This window comes from Staurois parvus, unplaced genomic scaffold (assembly GCF_062004578.1).
Source record: "Staurois parvus isolate SC_StPar_1 unplaced genomic scaffold, SC_StPar_1.0 ptg000003l, whole genome shotgun sequence".
In the NCBI taxonomy this organism is placed as follows: domain Eukaryota; kingdom Metazoa; phylum Chordata; class Amphibia; order Anura; family Ranidae; genus Staurois; species Staurois parvus.
This window is the reverse complement of record NW_028317799.1, coordinates 257,526-273,462: the sequence shown is the minus strand read 5'-3', so window position 1 is coordinate 273,462 and position 15,937 is coordinate 257,526. Positions and strand designations below refer to the sequence as shown.

The 15,937-nt window shown below is 43.8% G+C and overlaps 1 protein-coding gene across 1 annotated transcript in view; it reads left to right on the top strand.

Moving 5' to 3' along the window:
- The window catches only part of PYCR1 (pyrroline-5-carboxylate reductase 1), a 44,779-nt gene that overhangs the window by 20,959 nt on the left and 7,883 nt on the right, over window positions 1–15,937 (top strand). The window contains exons 6-7 of the mRNA XM_089669662.1: window positions 3,953–4,045; window positions 4,129–4,292. Of these exons, the coding sequence (XP_089525788.1) occupies window positions 3,953–4,045; window positions 4,129–4,292 (257 nt within the window). The remainder of the gene's footprint in view (window positions 1–3,952; window positions 4,046–4,128; window positions 4,293–15,937) is intronic.

The window sequence follows — 15,937 nt, the reverse complement described above, 5'->3', positions numbered from 1 at the left end:
TCAGTGGGAGGAATAGTGCCCCATCATTGGTGTCACTGATACCAATGATGGGGCACTATTCCTCCCACTGACACCAACGATGGGGCACTATTCCCCCCCCCACTGACACCAACGATGGGGCACTATTCCCCCCCCCACTGACACCAATGATGGGGCACTATTCCACCCCTCACTGACACCAATGATGGGACACCATTCCTCCCACTGACACCAATGATGGGGCGCTATTCCTCCCACTGACACCAATGATGGGGCACTATTCCTGCCACTGATACCAATGATGGGGCACCATTCCTGCCACTGATACCAATGATGGGGCACCTATTCCCCCCACTGATACCAATGATGGGGCACTATTCCTCCCACTGACACCAATGATGGGGCACTATTCCTCCCACTGACACCAATGATGGGGCACTATTCATCCCACTGACACCAATGATGGGGCACTATTCATCCCACTGACACCAATGATGGGGCACTATTCCTCCCACTGACACCAATGATGGGGCACTATTCCTCCCACTGACACCAATGATGGGGCACTATTCCTCCCACTGGTGTGCATTGGAAGAGGGGTAGTCTTATACGGCGAGTATAGCCCAAACACTACATTTTAGCAGGAAAAGTAGGGGGGTCGTCTTATACGCCGGCAAATACGGTAGATATATATAAAAAATTTGTGTGTGTGTGTGTATATATATATATATATATATATATATATATATATATGTATGTGTGTGTGTGTGTGTATATATATATATATATATATATATATATATATATATATATATATATATATATATATATATATATATATATATATATATATATATATATATATATATATATATATATATATATATATATATGTATGTATGTGTATGTATGTATATATATGTATGTATGTATATATATGTATGTATGTATATATATGTGTATATATATATATATATATGTATATATATATATATGTATATATATGTGTATATATATATATATATGTATATATGTATATATATATATGTGTATATATATATATATATATATATATATATATATATACATTATTTTATATATGTACATGTTTTGCGTTTTTCATCTCTATTTTACAAGTAACATATATACACACACACATGTATGTATATGTTACTTGTAAAATAGAAATGAAAGGCAAAACATGTATGTATACATATAAAAAAGCCCTGACGTTCAGGAGCTGTTGAGTGTTTTTTTTCAGCAGCCCCTGAACTCTCCCTAATGTTCACCTCGTCGTTTACAGGCAGTTGAGTTTTTACAGTAGTTTTTTTTTTTTTTTTTAAATTTTATTTTGAACGCACCAAACTTGCGCTCCGGAGTAGATTTTACCGGCATTTCAAACGCTTGTAAACGCGGTTAACCGCGTTTAGAAGCGTTTTTTTAACTGTTCCATATTCAGATGCTGTCCAGAGCCTTTTTTTCATAATCAGAAATGCATGCAAAGTGTTTTCCATGTATTCAAATGGACCCGGTACACCAGTGCAGTCAGTTCCAGGAAACAATGGTAGAACGTGCCGCATTATTCTCATGATGGGATCCATAGTGAATACAACCAGAAAAGACAGGAAATCTCAACACATACGGCTCTCTCTGCTTCTGCTCTCTCTATTTCTCACAAAATGTCTGAAATCGTTAATTATTTACTATTTTTCAGTGCATTCTGGGCATTTGGGAAGCTCTCCTGAGGTTATCGTTTAAAAACGCTTCTAAACGCAAACGCGCATAAACACGGTATGCAAACATGGCTCAACTGACGTTTTTTACACTACGTATTCCAGCAGTCAGTTTTCATCGTTCAGAAGAGTTTTCCAAACTCCCCGTGTACGAGCCCTAAGGCTTGGGACAAAACTTTTCCCGATGTGATGAAATGCCGTTGTGCTCCATGTCAGCCTGCCGTGTGTGCGGGGAATACATTATATGGCTTGGTATGGAGTGTTCTGATTTTCTGGTCGCCTGTCAGTTTTAATAGCAGGGTTTTGGTGTATAATATGAGATGGGAATTATGGTGGATTAACAAAGAATCGCCATAGAAGTAAGTCTTCTCCTGTCAATACATGCTTCTAAGAAGTGTTCTTCTGCCTCAACACAAGGATTTTTAAATGTATTCATCTTCACAATACCTGGAAACGCCTTAATAATTCTGCAAGGCACTTGATGGTGAAAAGGCGCAGAATGCCTCCTGCATGGTTTGTAGGATTTTGCTTACTAAGGCAAAGCTCTGTATCCTTTGAACCTCGCCTGCCATTGAACACATATGTGCTGTGACAAAAGAGTGAGCTTTAACGTTGACACGCCACATATGTGTCAGAGGGTAGCCGAGGTTTCTGTGCTGAGTGTGCGCTCCCTGTCCTGTGCGCTTCCAGGTGTCGGTCCACACAACGATTGGTTCTGATCATGTGACAGCCAATCACAGTGGTCACATGATCACTGATCCTTCACAAACCCCCCCCCCCCCCCAGCCAACAGGTGGAACAGGTATGGTGGCAACCCCTCATAATGGGCACAGCAGGTGTACAGACCCAGGAGCTCAGCACAGGGATGGTGGCAACCCCTCATAATGGGCACAGCAGTTGTACAGATCCATGAACTCAGCACCGAGATGGTGGGAATTCCTCAATGGACGCAGCGGGTGTACAGACCTGGGAACTCAGCACAGGGATGGTGGTAACCCCTCATAATGGGCACAGTGGGTGTACAGATCCATGAACTCAGCACAGGGATGGTGGGAATTCCTCAATGGACGCAGCACGTGTACAGACCTGGGAACTCAGCACAGGGATGGTGGTAACCCCTCATAATGGGCACAGCAGGTGTACAGATCCATTAACTCAGCACAGGGATGGTGGGAACCCCTCATAATGGACACAGCTGGTGTACAGACCCGGGAACTCGGCACAGGGATGGTGGGAAACCCTCATAATGGACACAGCAGGTGTACAGACCTGGGAACTCAGTTCAAGGATGGTGGGAACCCCTCATAATGGACACAGGTGTATAGACCTGGGAACTCAGCACAGGGATGGTGGGAACCCCTCATAATGGACACAGCAGGTGTACAGACCTGGGAACTCAGCACAGGAATGGTGGGAACCCCTCATAATGGGCACAGCGGGTGTACAGACCCGGGAACTCAGCACAGGGATGGTGGGAACCCCTCATAATGGACACAGCAGGTGTACAGACCTGGGAACTCAGCACAGGAATGGTGGGAACCCCTCATAATGGGCACAGCGGGTGTACAGACCCGGGAACTCAGCACAGGGATGGTGGGAACCCCTCATAATGGACACAGCAGGTGTACAGACCTGGGAACTCAGCACAGGCATGGTGGGAACCCCTCATAATGGGCACAGCAGGTGTACAGACCCGGGAACTCTATACATCTGTGGATGGTGGGAACCTCCAACAAGTGTAGAGGATATCTATCGAAATTATCTCTGTGATATCTTTCCATGGTTTTATTATGGGTTTGTAATGCTTGTTATTACCGACCTGGGAACTCAGTGCAAGGATGGTGGGAACCCCTCATAATAGTCACAGCGGGTGTACAGACCAAGGAACGCAGTGCAAGGATGATGGGAACTCCTCATAATGGGCACAGCGGGTGTACAGACCCAGGAACTCAGCACAGGGATGGTGGGAACCCCTCATAATGGGCACAGCGGGTGTACAGTCCCGGGAACTCAGTGCAAGGATGGTGGGAACCCCTCATAATGGGTACAGCCGGTGTACAGAGCTTACAATTCAGCATAGAAGTCTCACCAATAGAGTCCTTGAGGGGTAGAAGAGACTGATGGTTGACTGTCCAGCAACTACCAGTTTTGAGTGGAGTGACCCTTTAAATTTGTAAACCAGATAGCAGTTCATGTATCTTCATTCCAGCTCTGAGTTCTCTCTGTTTTTTTTCTTGCAGGCATTCACAGCTCTGGATGCTCTGGCAGATGGAGGAGTGAAGATGGGTCTGCCTAGAAGGCTTGCAGTTCGTCTCGGGGCTCAGGCCATGCTGGTTGGTACATGTTTTGTTGGCTGTTGTTCACAATGACAACCTACCCACCCACCAGAAGATTCACTATCAATCATATCTTTCAGGGGGCAGCAAAAATGCTGCTGGAATCAGAACAGCATCCTGGGCAGTTGAAGGATAACGTTTGCTCCCCAGGGGGCGCCACCATTCACGCTCTGCACTTCTTGGAAAGTGGAGGATTCCGGTCCCTGCTCATCAATGCTGTGGAAGCATCCTGCATCCGGACCAAGTCAGTAATATCCTGAAAGAATAAGAAAAAAAAAAAAATTAAAGATGATATGAAAAAGATGTGAGAGTAGAGTGACGACACCTCACTATCCTGCTGCTCCTTTCTTATCCAATCACAGACTAGGGGTGTGGTCTTGACCAAGCTGTGCTGCAGTAGTACAGGTTCTGACTGTGCGCCTGATATTGGTGTCTGGATTACATTACTTTCTGGGCAGAATTGTAAACCATTTGGCAAGTAAATGGTCCCTTGCATAGTTCAGCTGTGTTTTTGGCTGCTTTCCTAGTATTCAGCTTTAGGCCGGGTTCACATCTGAGCATTGTGAGTTTTCAGCGACAGATTTTTATGTTTTAGGTCATTAACCACTCACCTACCAGGCACTTATACCCCCCTTCCTGCCCAGGCCAATTTCCAGCTTTCAGCGCTGTCGCACTTTGAATGACAATTGCGCGGTCATGCAACACTGTACCCATATGACATTTTATCATTTTTTTTGTGACAGACCTTTATTTTGGTGGTATTTAATCACCTCTGGGTTTTTTATTTTTTCTTAAACCAAAAACCACTGAAAATGTTGAAAACAAAGTTTTTGTTATAAAAGTTTGTAAATAAGCGATATTTCTCCTTCATTGATGTGCGTTAATGAGGCTGCAGTGATGGGCATTGACAGGCATCACTGATGGGCACTGAAAGGCAGCACTCATATATGGCACTGATAGGCGGCACTGACTGGCACTGATAGGCAGCACTGATGCACACAAATAGGCGGCACTGATTGGCAGCACTGATAGGTGGCACTGACTGGCATTTATAGGTGGCACTGATGGGTGACACTGAAAGGCAGCTCAGATGAGCACTGATATGTTGCATTGATGTGCACTGGTAGGCACTGAAATGTGGCACTGATGGGCACTGGCAGGTGGCATGGATGAGCACTGAGAGCTGGCACTGATGAACACTTGACAGGTGGCACTGCTGGGGCTACACTGATGATCAGTGCACATGTCCCCTCCGAGGAATGCCAATTACCGGCTCTTCTCTCCTCTGTCAGCGCGACGGCTCATGAGGAGAGAAATGCCGATAAACGGCATTTCCCTGTTTACATGCGATCAGCTGTGATTGGACACAGCTGATCACATGACCGAGTCGACACCTTCAGCTCTTTCTGTTGATCGGTGATCCGATGTGTCCAAGGGACACAGTGCACTGTCGATCGCCGCGCTCACGGAGCCACGCATGCGCGGTTAGAATGGGAGGACGTCATATGACATCCTCCCAGAACGAGCGAAGCACCTTGTGCCCGTCCTTGGACTATATGGCGGGCGGGAGGCGGTCAAACTCTAAACTCTATTAGAACATGCGTTTTTATTGAAGCACGTCAAAGATGCAGCATGCAGGACTTTGATGCTCCTTCATGAAAATCAGTAATAATAATGGTAGCGTACCTAAAACCACGCGACACAGAAAAAAAACACTGCGCACTGTAAACGGGGCCTTAAAGTTACAGATGTTGTGAAATTGCTAAAGTCCTGCACGGCTTTTTTCTCGTAAAATTCTCTGCTTTTCTCATTGCCGTAGATTTTGCCTTGGTAAGAACTGTTACACTAAACTGCATGTCACTGCTTTGATGCCTTCTGGGAAATTGTTGCAGTGGCAGGCAAGGTGCTTTAAGTCTAACTCCGCTTGAAACTGTTTTTAGTTTGGATAAACGTTTTTAGCCTCCTTGTCCTGTTGACAATCCCCCTACCTATTTGTCCCAGGGCACATGTCAAACACGAGGTCCGCGGGCCAAATCTGGCTTGCCAGGCCATTTCATGTGGCCCTTGCACCTCTGCTGCAGCTATGGCACACCCCTAGTCTCTGCACCCACCTTGTCTCTGCAGCCTGGGGTAGAAAGGAGGACAGAGCTCCTCCTACAGATTCTTCATCCCCTCTTCTCTGCCTCCCCTGGTCGCAGCATTAATCTCTTCACACCCGGCCTCCCGGGGTCTGGGCCTATTAAGAAAAACCATATGTGCTGAGAGCGCGCGCCCTGTACGCTCCCAGCACACATGTCTGGTACTCATGGAAAGGTCCTGATCTCCTCTTTCGATCGGGACCTTACCCGATCATGTGACGGCAACTCATGGCAGTCACATGACCCTAAAACCCCGCCCCAGCTTCTGAAACCCTTAAAGGGCTGGGAGGCGCCGGCGCCAAGGGGTTAAGCAGACTCCAGCCCTCCTCTGATCCTCCTTCAGACCCTGCACTTTCTTCTTCCTGCCTCTGTCCCCAGCTTCTTCCCAGCAGCAGCACAAGGTAAGGGGGGGGGGGGGTGCACTGTAATGTAAGGGAGGGTAGGGGACTCCTGACTTCTGATGACTGGGGGCTCTTGACATCTGTCAGTGGGAAGAATAGTGTCCCATCATTGTCAGTGGGAGGAATAGTGCCCCATTGTTGGTGTCAGTAGAAGGGATAATGCCCCATTGTTGGTGTCAGTAGAAGGGATAATGCCCCATTGTTGGTGTCAGTAGAAGGGATAATGCCCCATTGGTGGTGTCAGTAGAAGGGATAATGCCCCATTGGTGGTGTCAGTGGATGGGATAGTGCCCCATCATTTGTTATCAGTGCAAGGGGTAGGGCTCCATCATTGGTGTCAATGGGAGGAATAGTGCTTCATCGTTTGTGTCAGTGGAAGGAATAGTGCCCCACTGTGGTGTGAAAAATGCTTCAAAGACCGGTTAAAGGCAAGCAAAGTTTGGAGACCACTGGTCCATAGTATGCAGTGCACAGGGGCGGACTGACCATTTGGAAACTCAGGCACTGCCCGAGGGCCCGGGGTCAGTAGGGGGCCCCATGAGATGCCCCTGGTACCTTTTTCATAAGCATTTTTGAGTTTGGGCAAGGACACGGGCCCCATGATCCCCTATTGCCCGGGGTCCCAATGAGTTGTCAGTCTGCCCCTGGCAGTGAACATTAGGAAAGAATGTCAGACCTTTAAAGCAGACTTTCCATGGCAAACAAAATTCCAGCCCCTGCCTACCAAAATGAAAAAAGCTTTAAAAAGCACTTCTTAAACTGCTTGACAAAAAAAGTACCTTCTCCCCAGCCTCTGACACTTCTGAGGCCGAGGTAAGTATTCTAGAGCCTTTTCCAGTTAACATAGATGCTCCTCTGAAAAGCGATCCATGGTCGACCGCTTTACAGAGGGCATTTGAGAGGCGGTGGGGAGGTGCTATGTCGTCTCCTGTTTTTACCCTCAAAATTCCGCATCATTCCTCTGCACGTGGTTGCAAAAAAACCCGCCACCCCAGCCAAGCTTGCTCCGCGATCTCCTCTGTTGCATTTCTCCCAGCTTTGGGTGAAACGCGTCAAGTGGATGTGGCAGTCCTTGAGGGGGACGCTCTTGCAATTTGCCTAGGAGGAATGAAGTGTTACAGGGTTTTGTGTTTTATTTTTTTTTAAGCTGGAAAGGATTAAGAAAAAAAAAGCATTGAAATGCGGATAAGGGGGGTGAGAGTAACCAAGGGAAGCAAAATTAACTTCAGCTTTAGGGCAGTGCACGGTCTATAGTAAAGTGATGTATGTACCGACCAATCAGAAATGATCTCTTTTAGTGTATGTGTGTGTGTGTATATATGTATGTGTGTGTGTGTGTGTGTGTGTATATGTATGTATGTATGTATATGTATGTATGTATGTATGTATGTATATAATATGTGTGTGTGTGTGTGTGTGTGTGTGTATATGTATGTATATATGTATGTATGTGTTGTGGTGGTTTATGTAAGGATATATATTATTTATAAAGGGCGTGTCCCTTTCCCTTAGATGAAATATTACAGTGCCTCCAGCCGTTAAAATACGGCAAATATTTAGTAAACCAATAATTTGGACACCTTGATAATTTGATCACCACTTATTATTATACCTTGAATTCTTTTAGCCAATATGATTTCGTACCATACACACAAAATTTGCCTTATAATAGATAAATATAAAAATTTATTTATGTACAAAAATTATATATATATTAACACAAAACGCAAAAGACTGGTGATAAATGAATATTGGTACACACAATCAAAAACATATCTTACCAATGTAAGACACAATAATAAGGTTTCTAACTAATTACATCAATGTCATAATTTTTAAATGATATGATTATTTATTAAATTTATTAATAATTAATAATTTCGAATATCTCAAAGGTTATATTCTCACAAGCCGTGGCCATAGGATTGCAAGAAGCAAGCCCTTGATATATGATACTCTGGTTATTAATATTCAATAAATTATGAAATATGAAAAAAAAATTATAATATGGCAACAAACAATTTTTAACAGTAAAACAGGATCTCTCTACATATATCTAACTACCCAATATTGTTGTGATACACTAAGGTAATTTTATGATTCCACACAACAGAGAAAATAGGTGATATAAAATCAAATAAACATCTCACCACACCCGGAATTCAGACTAGGCAACTCTCCCGTGGATTTAGCTGGCAGTGGAACGCCTTTAGACTGATATTATAGGGCAAGTGATAGATATTCAGTAGGGGAGAATGTAGGAAGTTATAAGGTTAGAGGTTTAGAAATTTAGTTAAAGTTTTAGGAAGTTTGAAAGTATGAAAGAGTAGTTATTCAGCAGAGATCTTCTTCAGATGTCAGGGTCTTCTTGTGATGAGGTCTCTTCTTGAGCTTTTTCTTGATGAGCTTCCTCTTGTTAAAGGTACAAAGGCTTTTATATCCACTAATCCATTGTTCTAAGATACCTTCCCACCAGGCTTCCTGATTGGCTAGTTGAGAAATGTGTGTACATAAGCTATTTCTCACCTGCCCGCCAGGTGGCGGTCATGTATCATAGAACAATTTGAGTATTTGAGATGACTCATACCTTGGGTGGAATCTTAAGGTAATTTCAGGAATCAAATATACGTCTTTTTCCAGATATAAGCGATCATACCTATGATATTCTAAATAGGGACCATGGAATATAGGTGTATATTCAGTTATTCCTTCTTGAAATACCATCCTGTTTGTTTCCTGATAAGACATGTAACTAATGCTAGTTTATAATACATCTTACTTCCCATCATCTCAATACTCAAGTTAGTGATATATAGTTCCCATTTCTGAATATTTAGTGGTGTGTAAAATCCATCACATCTCATTTATAATATGTTTTTGTAATATATTTTTGTAATTATATACAGTCAACTTTTAGACTTTATATACAGTCAACTTTTAGACTTAAATGTCCTAAATTTCACCCCTTTGTTTTAGAATCAACATTTTCTCTGTGTAGGAAAAAAAAAACTTTCTGTTTGCCTGGCCCTTGTGTTGGACTCATGGTAAACAACTGTTAATGCTTTCACCCTTGGTGAACAATAGTATATTTCAGAGGTCTGTTGGTTCATCACACTCTGCACGTTTTGGTTAAGCTTTCAACCAGTTGAGTTCCCGTCTCATTATTGTTAAAATGTTTGAAAGTCGAAGTCCTATCTGGCTATTTGTTTGACTTTCTGTATCTGCATTCTTCTCAACCTCAATATACAAATAGTCCTTGTTGACAGTTCAAACAGTCTTATTGTCTTGGAAAAGTCTCACTTCCCCCCTTCTCCATTTCTTAACTAGAATCCTTGATGGTTCAACCAAGACAAAATTAACTCTTAGCATCCGGCTATACTGAGCTGTTTGCCATATAATATTATGTCTTGATAAAGTCATATTTTTGAGACATAATTCAAAAGGTCCACAACAAATCCCCCTTTTTTTTTTTTGGGGTACAGGCACGTGTAGAGGGGTGTCTGTATCGAAAAAACATGAGTGGGACTTTTGGTTAGAGTGATCGTTCATCTTCTCCTGGTGAAGTGAATGAAATAATAAAAAAAAAAAAATTTTTTTTTTTTTTTTTTTTTATAATAAAATGGCAGCGGTGATGCTGGTTGGTCCTCAACTTGACTCGGCGTCTTTAGATGGACACTTCCGATGACGATCCTGGTCTTGTGATGAGGCCGGCCTGGCCTGGCACATCCACCTTGGGGTCCATGGGTCCTCCGCACGACAGGTCTCTTAGACGGTCTCCTAGGCGGGTCTTTTCCTCTGGACTGGCCCTTGGTGGCCTGGGACGTCAGGTTATCGTCTCCGGATCGATCTCTGGCATCTGGTCTTTCCCACAGGACATTATAGCTTCCTTCTAGGGTCCGGTCATTGACACCTCCGATCGCCGGTCTGGTCATAGTCTGGGCCTTCCTTTCTAAATTATTAAAATGAACAGTTTAAGTATTGGATATACATAAAATTATATTACTGGATCCTGTAAGGCAAAGGATGAGTTATATGTTCAAAGGAAATTTAAGAATGATCTCAATATCTCCAGATAGGAATTGGTGGGTTTAGTCTTCCAACAACTGCAATTGAGACTTTGGATGGCAAGCACGTAATTGATTGATGTGCACCCATCTATCACTGATTTCACCATACCGGGTAACCTGCAATTTATATGCGACCGGAGAGATTTTATCAATGATAGAGAATGGACCTTTCCAAGATGGAAGGAATTTCCGTTCCTTGATCTGGTCTCTTGCAAAGTTGTATAGATAGACTTTGTCACCAATCTCATATTCCTTCTTGGAGGTTTTGAGATCATAGTATGTCTTAGCATTAGTTGCAGCTCTTTCCAAATTTCGCTGGGCAAAGGCAAAAGCATATTGCAGATGTTTACGTAAATCCTCTATGTACTGGTGTGTGGTGGTAGCATTGATCAAATTTTGATCTGTAGTGCGATACAATAAGTGCTGGGGCAGTACCATCCGTCTACCTGTCATCAGTTCAAAAGATGACATTTTTGTAACTGTATTCGGAGTAGCCCTCAACGCCATCAGGACCAGCGGGAGCTTGACATCCCAATCTTTGCCTGTTTCCTTAACAAATTTCTTAAGGACATTAACGATGGTCTGATTGTATCGTTCTACACCACCACTAGAGGCTGGCCGATAGGCGATATGCAATTTCCTTTTAACCCCCAAAATTTTCCACAATTTGGCCATCACTTCGCTAGTGAAGTGCGATCCTCTATCAGTCTCTATCCTCTGAGGTAAACCAAAACGTGAAAATACATGATTTATTAGCAATGCAGCACATGTCTCGGAGCTGTTATTTGGTGCTGGTATACATTCGACATACTTGGTGAATAAACATGTAACTGTTAACATATACCGATTTCCTCGTGAAGATTTTGTTACTGGCCCAATAAAATCCATTTGAAGGTCTGACCAAGGCATACATATCCCCCTTTTCTGGAGAGGTGCTCTGTGAGTTGGCTTGGTAGGTTGAAATTGGGGACATATTAGGCAACCTTGGCAGTACTCCTTCACATCACGTAACATATGAGGCCAGTAGGCATAATCCCGCAGGATCTCATACGTGATCTTCTCTCCACGATGACCGGAAGTGGGAGCATCATGGGCATGCTGTAGCATCAAACCTCTAAATTTAAGTGGGACGACCCATTGTTGTACGCCACCCTTTGAGGTTCGTATCAACAATCCCTGGTATAAAGAGAATTGGGATTTGGATTTCATTAAGATACGTAAATCCTCCTTCCCACTACATACTTCCTTATTTATGGGATTTTGGTTGGGATCTTCTATATGACTATAAAACAAGCCAATTATTGGGTCTTCTTTTTGGGCAGTAATTAAATCCTCACTAGGAGAATCGTGACTCCACTGTAATGCATTTGGATCACCAGCTGTTCTGGCCTGTTGCCTGGTGACAGCTTCAACCTGTACGGTACCTAAAAATTGATCAATGTCTAACAGTTCACCGGTGATTGCCCCTTCCGTGGGTAGAGAATCGGCCAGATCGTTCCCTTCTTTCTCGGCACCTAGAACCTTGGAGTGGCCTTTGGTCTTCTTGAAGTGCAGTGTGAGATCACTGGACCTTACCAGTTCATCGATGTGACAAAAGAGCTTACCATGTTTCACGGGTTTGTGATTACTCTTGTTCATGTTGTTTCGCTTCCACCTAGGGAAATACTCCACAAAACTATTCCTGACATAATTGGAATCGGTTATGATGGCACACTCTCTGATGTTGAACTCTATAGCCATCTCAACTGCTCTAAGAATTGCAGTAAGTTCAGCAACCTGACTGCTTTTTGGTCCAAGTTTGTATCCCACAGAAATTGGGGTGACACCTTGGGTCCAAACGATTCCAATACCTGCCACTAGTTGGAGCTGTTCCCCATCCTTGTGATGAAAAGCACAACCATCCACATATACACACGGCAGGTGTTTACAGTATTCTTCATCGTAAACCTTGTAGGGAGAGAACAGTTGTTCTTCCAGAAAGTCAGTGTCCGGGGCCTCCATAGCAGGCGTAGTTGCGGAACAGTCATGGAGCTCGGCTAGGCCCTGGGCTACTGGACTTTCCTTGTTCTGTTTGTACCGAATTTCAAGAGGCCACCCTTGCAAAGACAAAGTCCAAGCAGTGATGCGGCTATTAGACACATTTCCTCCCTTGATACGTTCACTCTTTAAATACTGTAAAGGCTGGTGTGCCGTTTCAACAATGATTCTCTCTCCCTGAATGTAACTGCGGAAATTCTGTAATGCCCACACGGTGGACAATAGAGCTTTTTCACAGTCACTGAACTTTACTTCAACCGGGGACAAAGTTTTACTGGCATAGGCAATCACCTTACTGACATCATCACGTTTCTGGTAAAGAACAGAACTCATACTTACCTGTGTAAACCCTGTCTCTAGATAGAAATTTTTACCCCCTTCGGGATATCCGAGACACGGGGCTTGTGTGAGACGTTCCTTTAATTCCTTCATGGCGTCCTCCTGTTTCTTACCCCACGACCATCCGACATCCTTCTTCAGTAGGTGAAGCAATGGCTTGCTTATCTCGGCGTAGTTATCAATAAACTTACGCGAGTAGTTTACCATACCTAGGAATGATCTCAATTCTTTAAGGTTAGTAGGGACTTTACAGTTCAGAACCGCCTCAACTTTCTTCTTTTGTGGGTTCAAACCTTCAGCAGTAACTTCATGGCCTAGGAAGTTTACCTTCGTGCGACACCACTGGGCTTTTTGTAAGGACAGTTTAACTCCTGCTGCTTTTAATTGGCCCAGGACATGCCGAAGTTCTGTAATGTGTTTGGCCATATCTGTACTTTTGATCAGGATATCGTCCACATATGCCAACGTCCCCCTTTCGAAGGCGTCTGGCATGGCCTTGTGCATGAACACAGCAAATTCATGTCCGGAATTTATGAATCCGAAAGGCATTCGTACCCAACAATACTGTCGATTTCCAAAACTGAAGGCCAGTTTGTATTGGTCTTCCTCACTCACCTTTATGGTCCAATACCCCTGTGCACAATCCAAGGCTGTGAAAACTTGGGATCCTTGGAGCTGGGCGAGACATTGGTCTATGTATGGGACAGGCCATCCTGACATGTACACACGTTTGTTTAGCTGACGGAGGTCAGCGCACAAACGCCATTGTCCATTGGGTTTTAAAATACCCAGGATCGGGTGGTTGTAGGAGCTGTGGATGGGCCGAATTATACCCCTTTCATGTAACTTCCTGATAATCTCAGCTAGAGATTCATAGGAAGCTAATGGTAACCTATACTGTCTTACAAATACTGGTGGGGCATCTGGATCTGTTTGGATCCTAGCGATGTGTAGGTCAGTAGTCCCACAATCGTAAGAATCCTTGGCAAAGATCTCTTGGAATTCAAGGAGAAGCTCTCGGAGCAATTGTCGGTCGAGATCACTGGCACATGCATCGGCGAGGGCCACCATCTCTTCCACTAACTCCTTGAATCCAGGAAAGCTTTCCGGCTGACCTATCTCATATGCCTCTTCAAGTTTTGTGGTGAGGTCATTGGGTATGTGATGTGTGTGTGTGTTCTCCTGCCATCCAGGTTCTTTGGGGTACTCTTGTTCTTTGATTGGGTGATCAAAGACAATTGATGTCTCTTCGATTCGACAGGTGCCATCTTTAGAATCGAATGGATAAATGGACTCTATGGTGAAAATACCCTCTGGTAATGAATGGAATGTTTGTTCAATTAATTGTTCCTCCGACAAATATTCATCGGGGATGAGTCCAATCACCTGGTTAGTGACCCCAAAGGTGTAATATTCAGTCTCTACCACTAGACCAATAAGGGTCTCTTTGGGTAAGACGATGTCCTGATTGGACAGATTATGTATGTAAATGTACATCGGGGATTGATGTGTGTTGACTAGGGGCGTGTGTGTAATGTTCAGTCCCTCCCCCTGCATTTTATGGGAGAGGCATACCAATGCATCTGACCCCTTCAGTCTATGTCCCTTTTTAACTTGGATGGGGAGTATGAAGTTATTTATGCCCTTAGGAATTGTAATCTTTTGGGTTACCTGGACTTCAACAGCATAAGGCATCTGTTGCTGGGATTTTAAAGCTAAGTCCAGATTTTGGTATTTTTCGGGGTCCCCCTTTAGTCGACTCCATAAACAGTCATTAATTAGGTCGACTTGCATTGCAAAGCGATGTAATACATCGTTGCCAAAATAAATTTTAGTTTGGGGATTATCCAAGACTAGGAACACATGGGTGGCTGTTTTGTTTCCTACAGTGACGTTTAAGAGACACCTAGCCATTGAATTGTGATCATCAGAGTCATCAAGGGAGTTTGAAATCCAATGACGCTGAGGTGTGGAGAAACGGATCATTTCCATTTCGGTCAGGTGTTTTATCAGCCCATGGCTTACAAAGCTGTGTTCCTGTCTCAAATCTAGTTTGGCATATTTTGACCTATTAAGACCATTTATCCGGATGGGGATGAACAAGTCGCTGTTAACCCTTTCAATACCTGTCAAGAATTGGGTATGATCTCCCCCTTTTCTTGGTTTATCCTCCTGATGAAAAGATATCGTAAGGATGTCATCTTGGAGGGAAATATCTTTTATTTTATCTTGGGGAATTCTAAAAATGTGTTCCTCATCTCTTCTGATAGGGTTATGGTCATCAGGTTTGATAACCGTTACATCAGGAAGTTGGCTGTTCCTGAAATGGATTTCTAATGATCCAGGCCTTTCTTCCACCAGGTGGCAGTGTTGTCGGGAATGGGGAGTTTTAAGTTTCCCATATTTAATCGGGGTATTTACCTGTGACCACAGTACTTGGTTCACACAGTCAACTATGGTGTTCAGCCTTTTTAGGAAGTCCATCCCAATTATCATGTGGTGCCGGGAGATGCTGGCAATGATGATGGGGTGTCTCAGTTCCTTATTACCCAGTTTCAGTTTAAACCAGGCGGTACCCATGACTTGTAAAGGGTCTCCACCTACACCAATCAATGAGCTATCAAAGCTTTTAAGTCTCGGCTTGGTGGGCATGACGTTCGCCACTTTATCAAAATGTTCCTGTGACATGATGGTTGCTTGGGATCCAGTGTCTATTAAACCGACAATCGAAAGATCACTGGCATCCTGCACCTGCACCGTGGCATATCTCCCATCAGATTCAGTCAGCTCACACATGAAATTAGTGTGGTTGAAGATCTGTGGGCCCTTCAATAACATGTGACTAGCTCTTATCTCACCGCATGTGGTGGACACATTACCCTTATCCTCCCTGGTGGGATTCTTGGA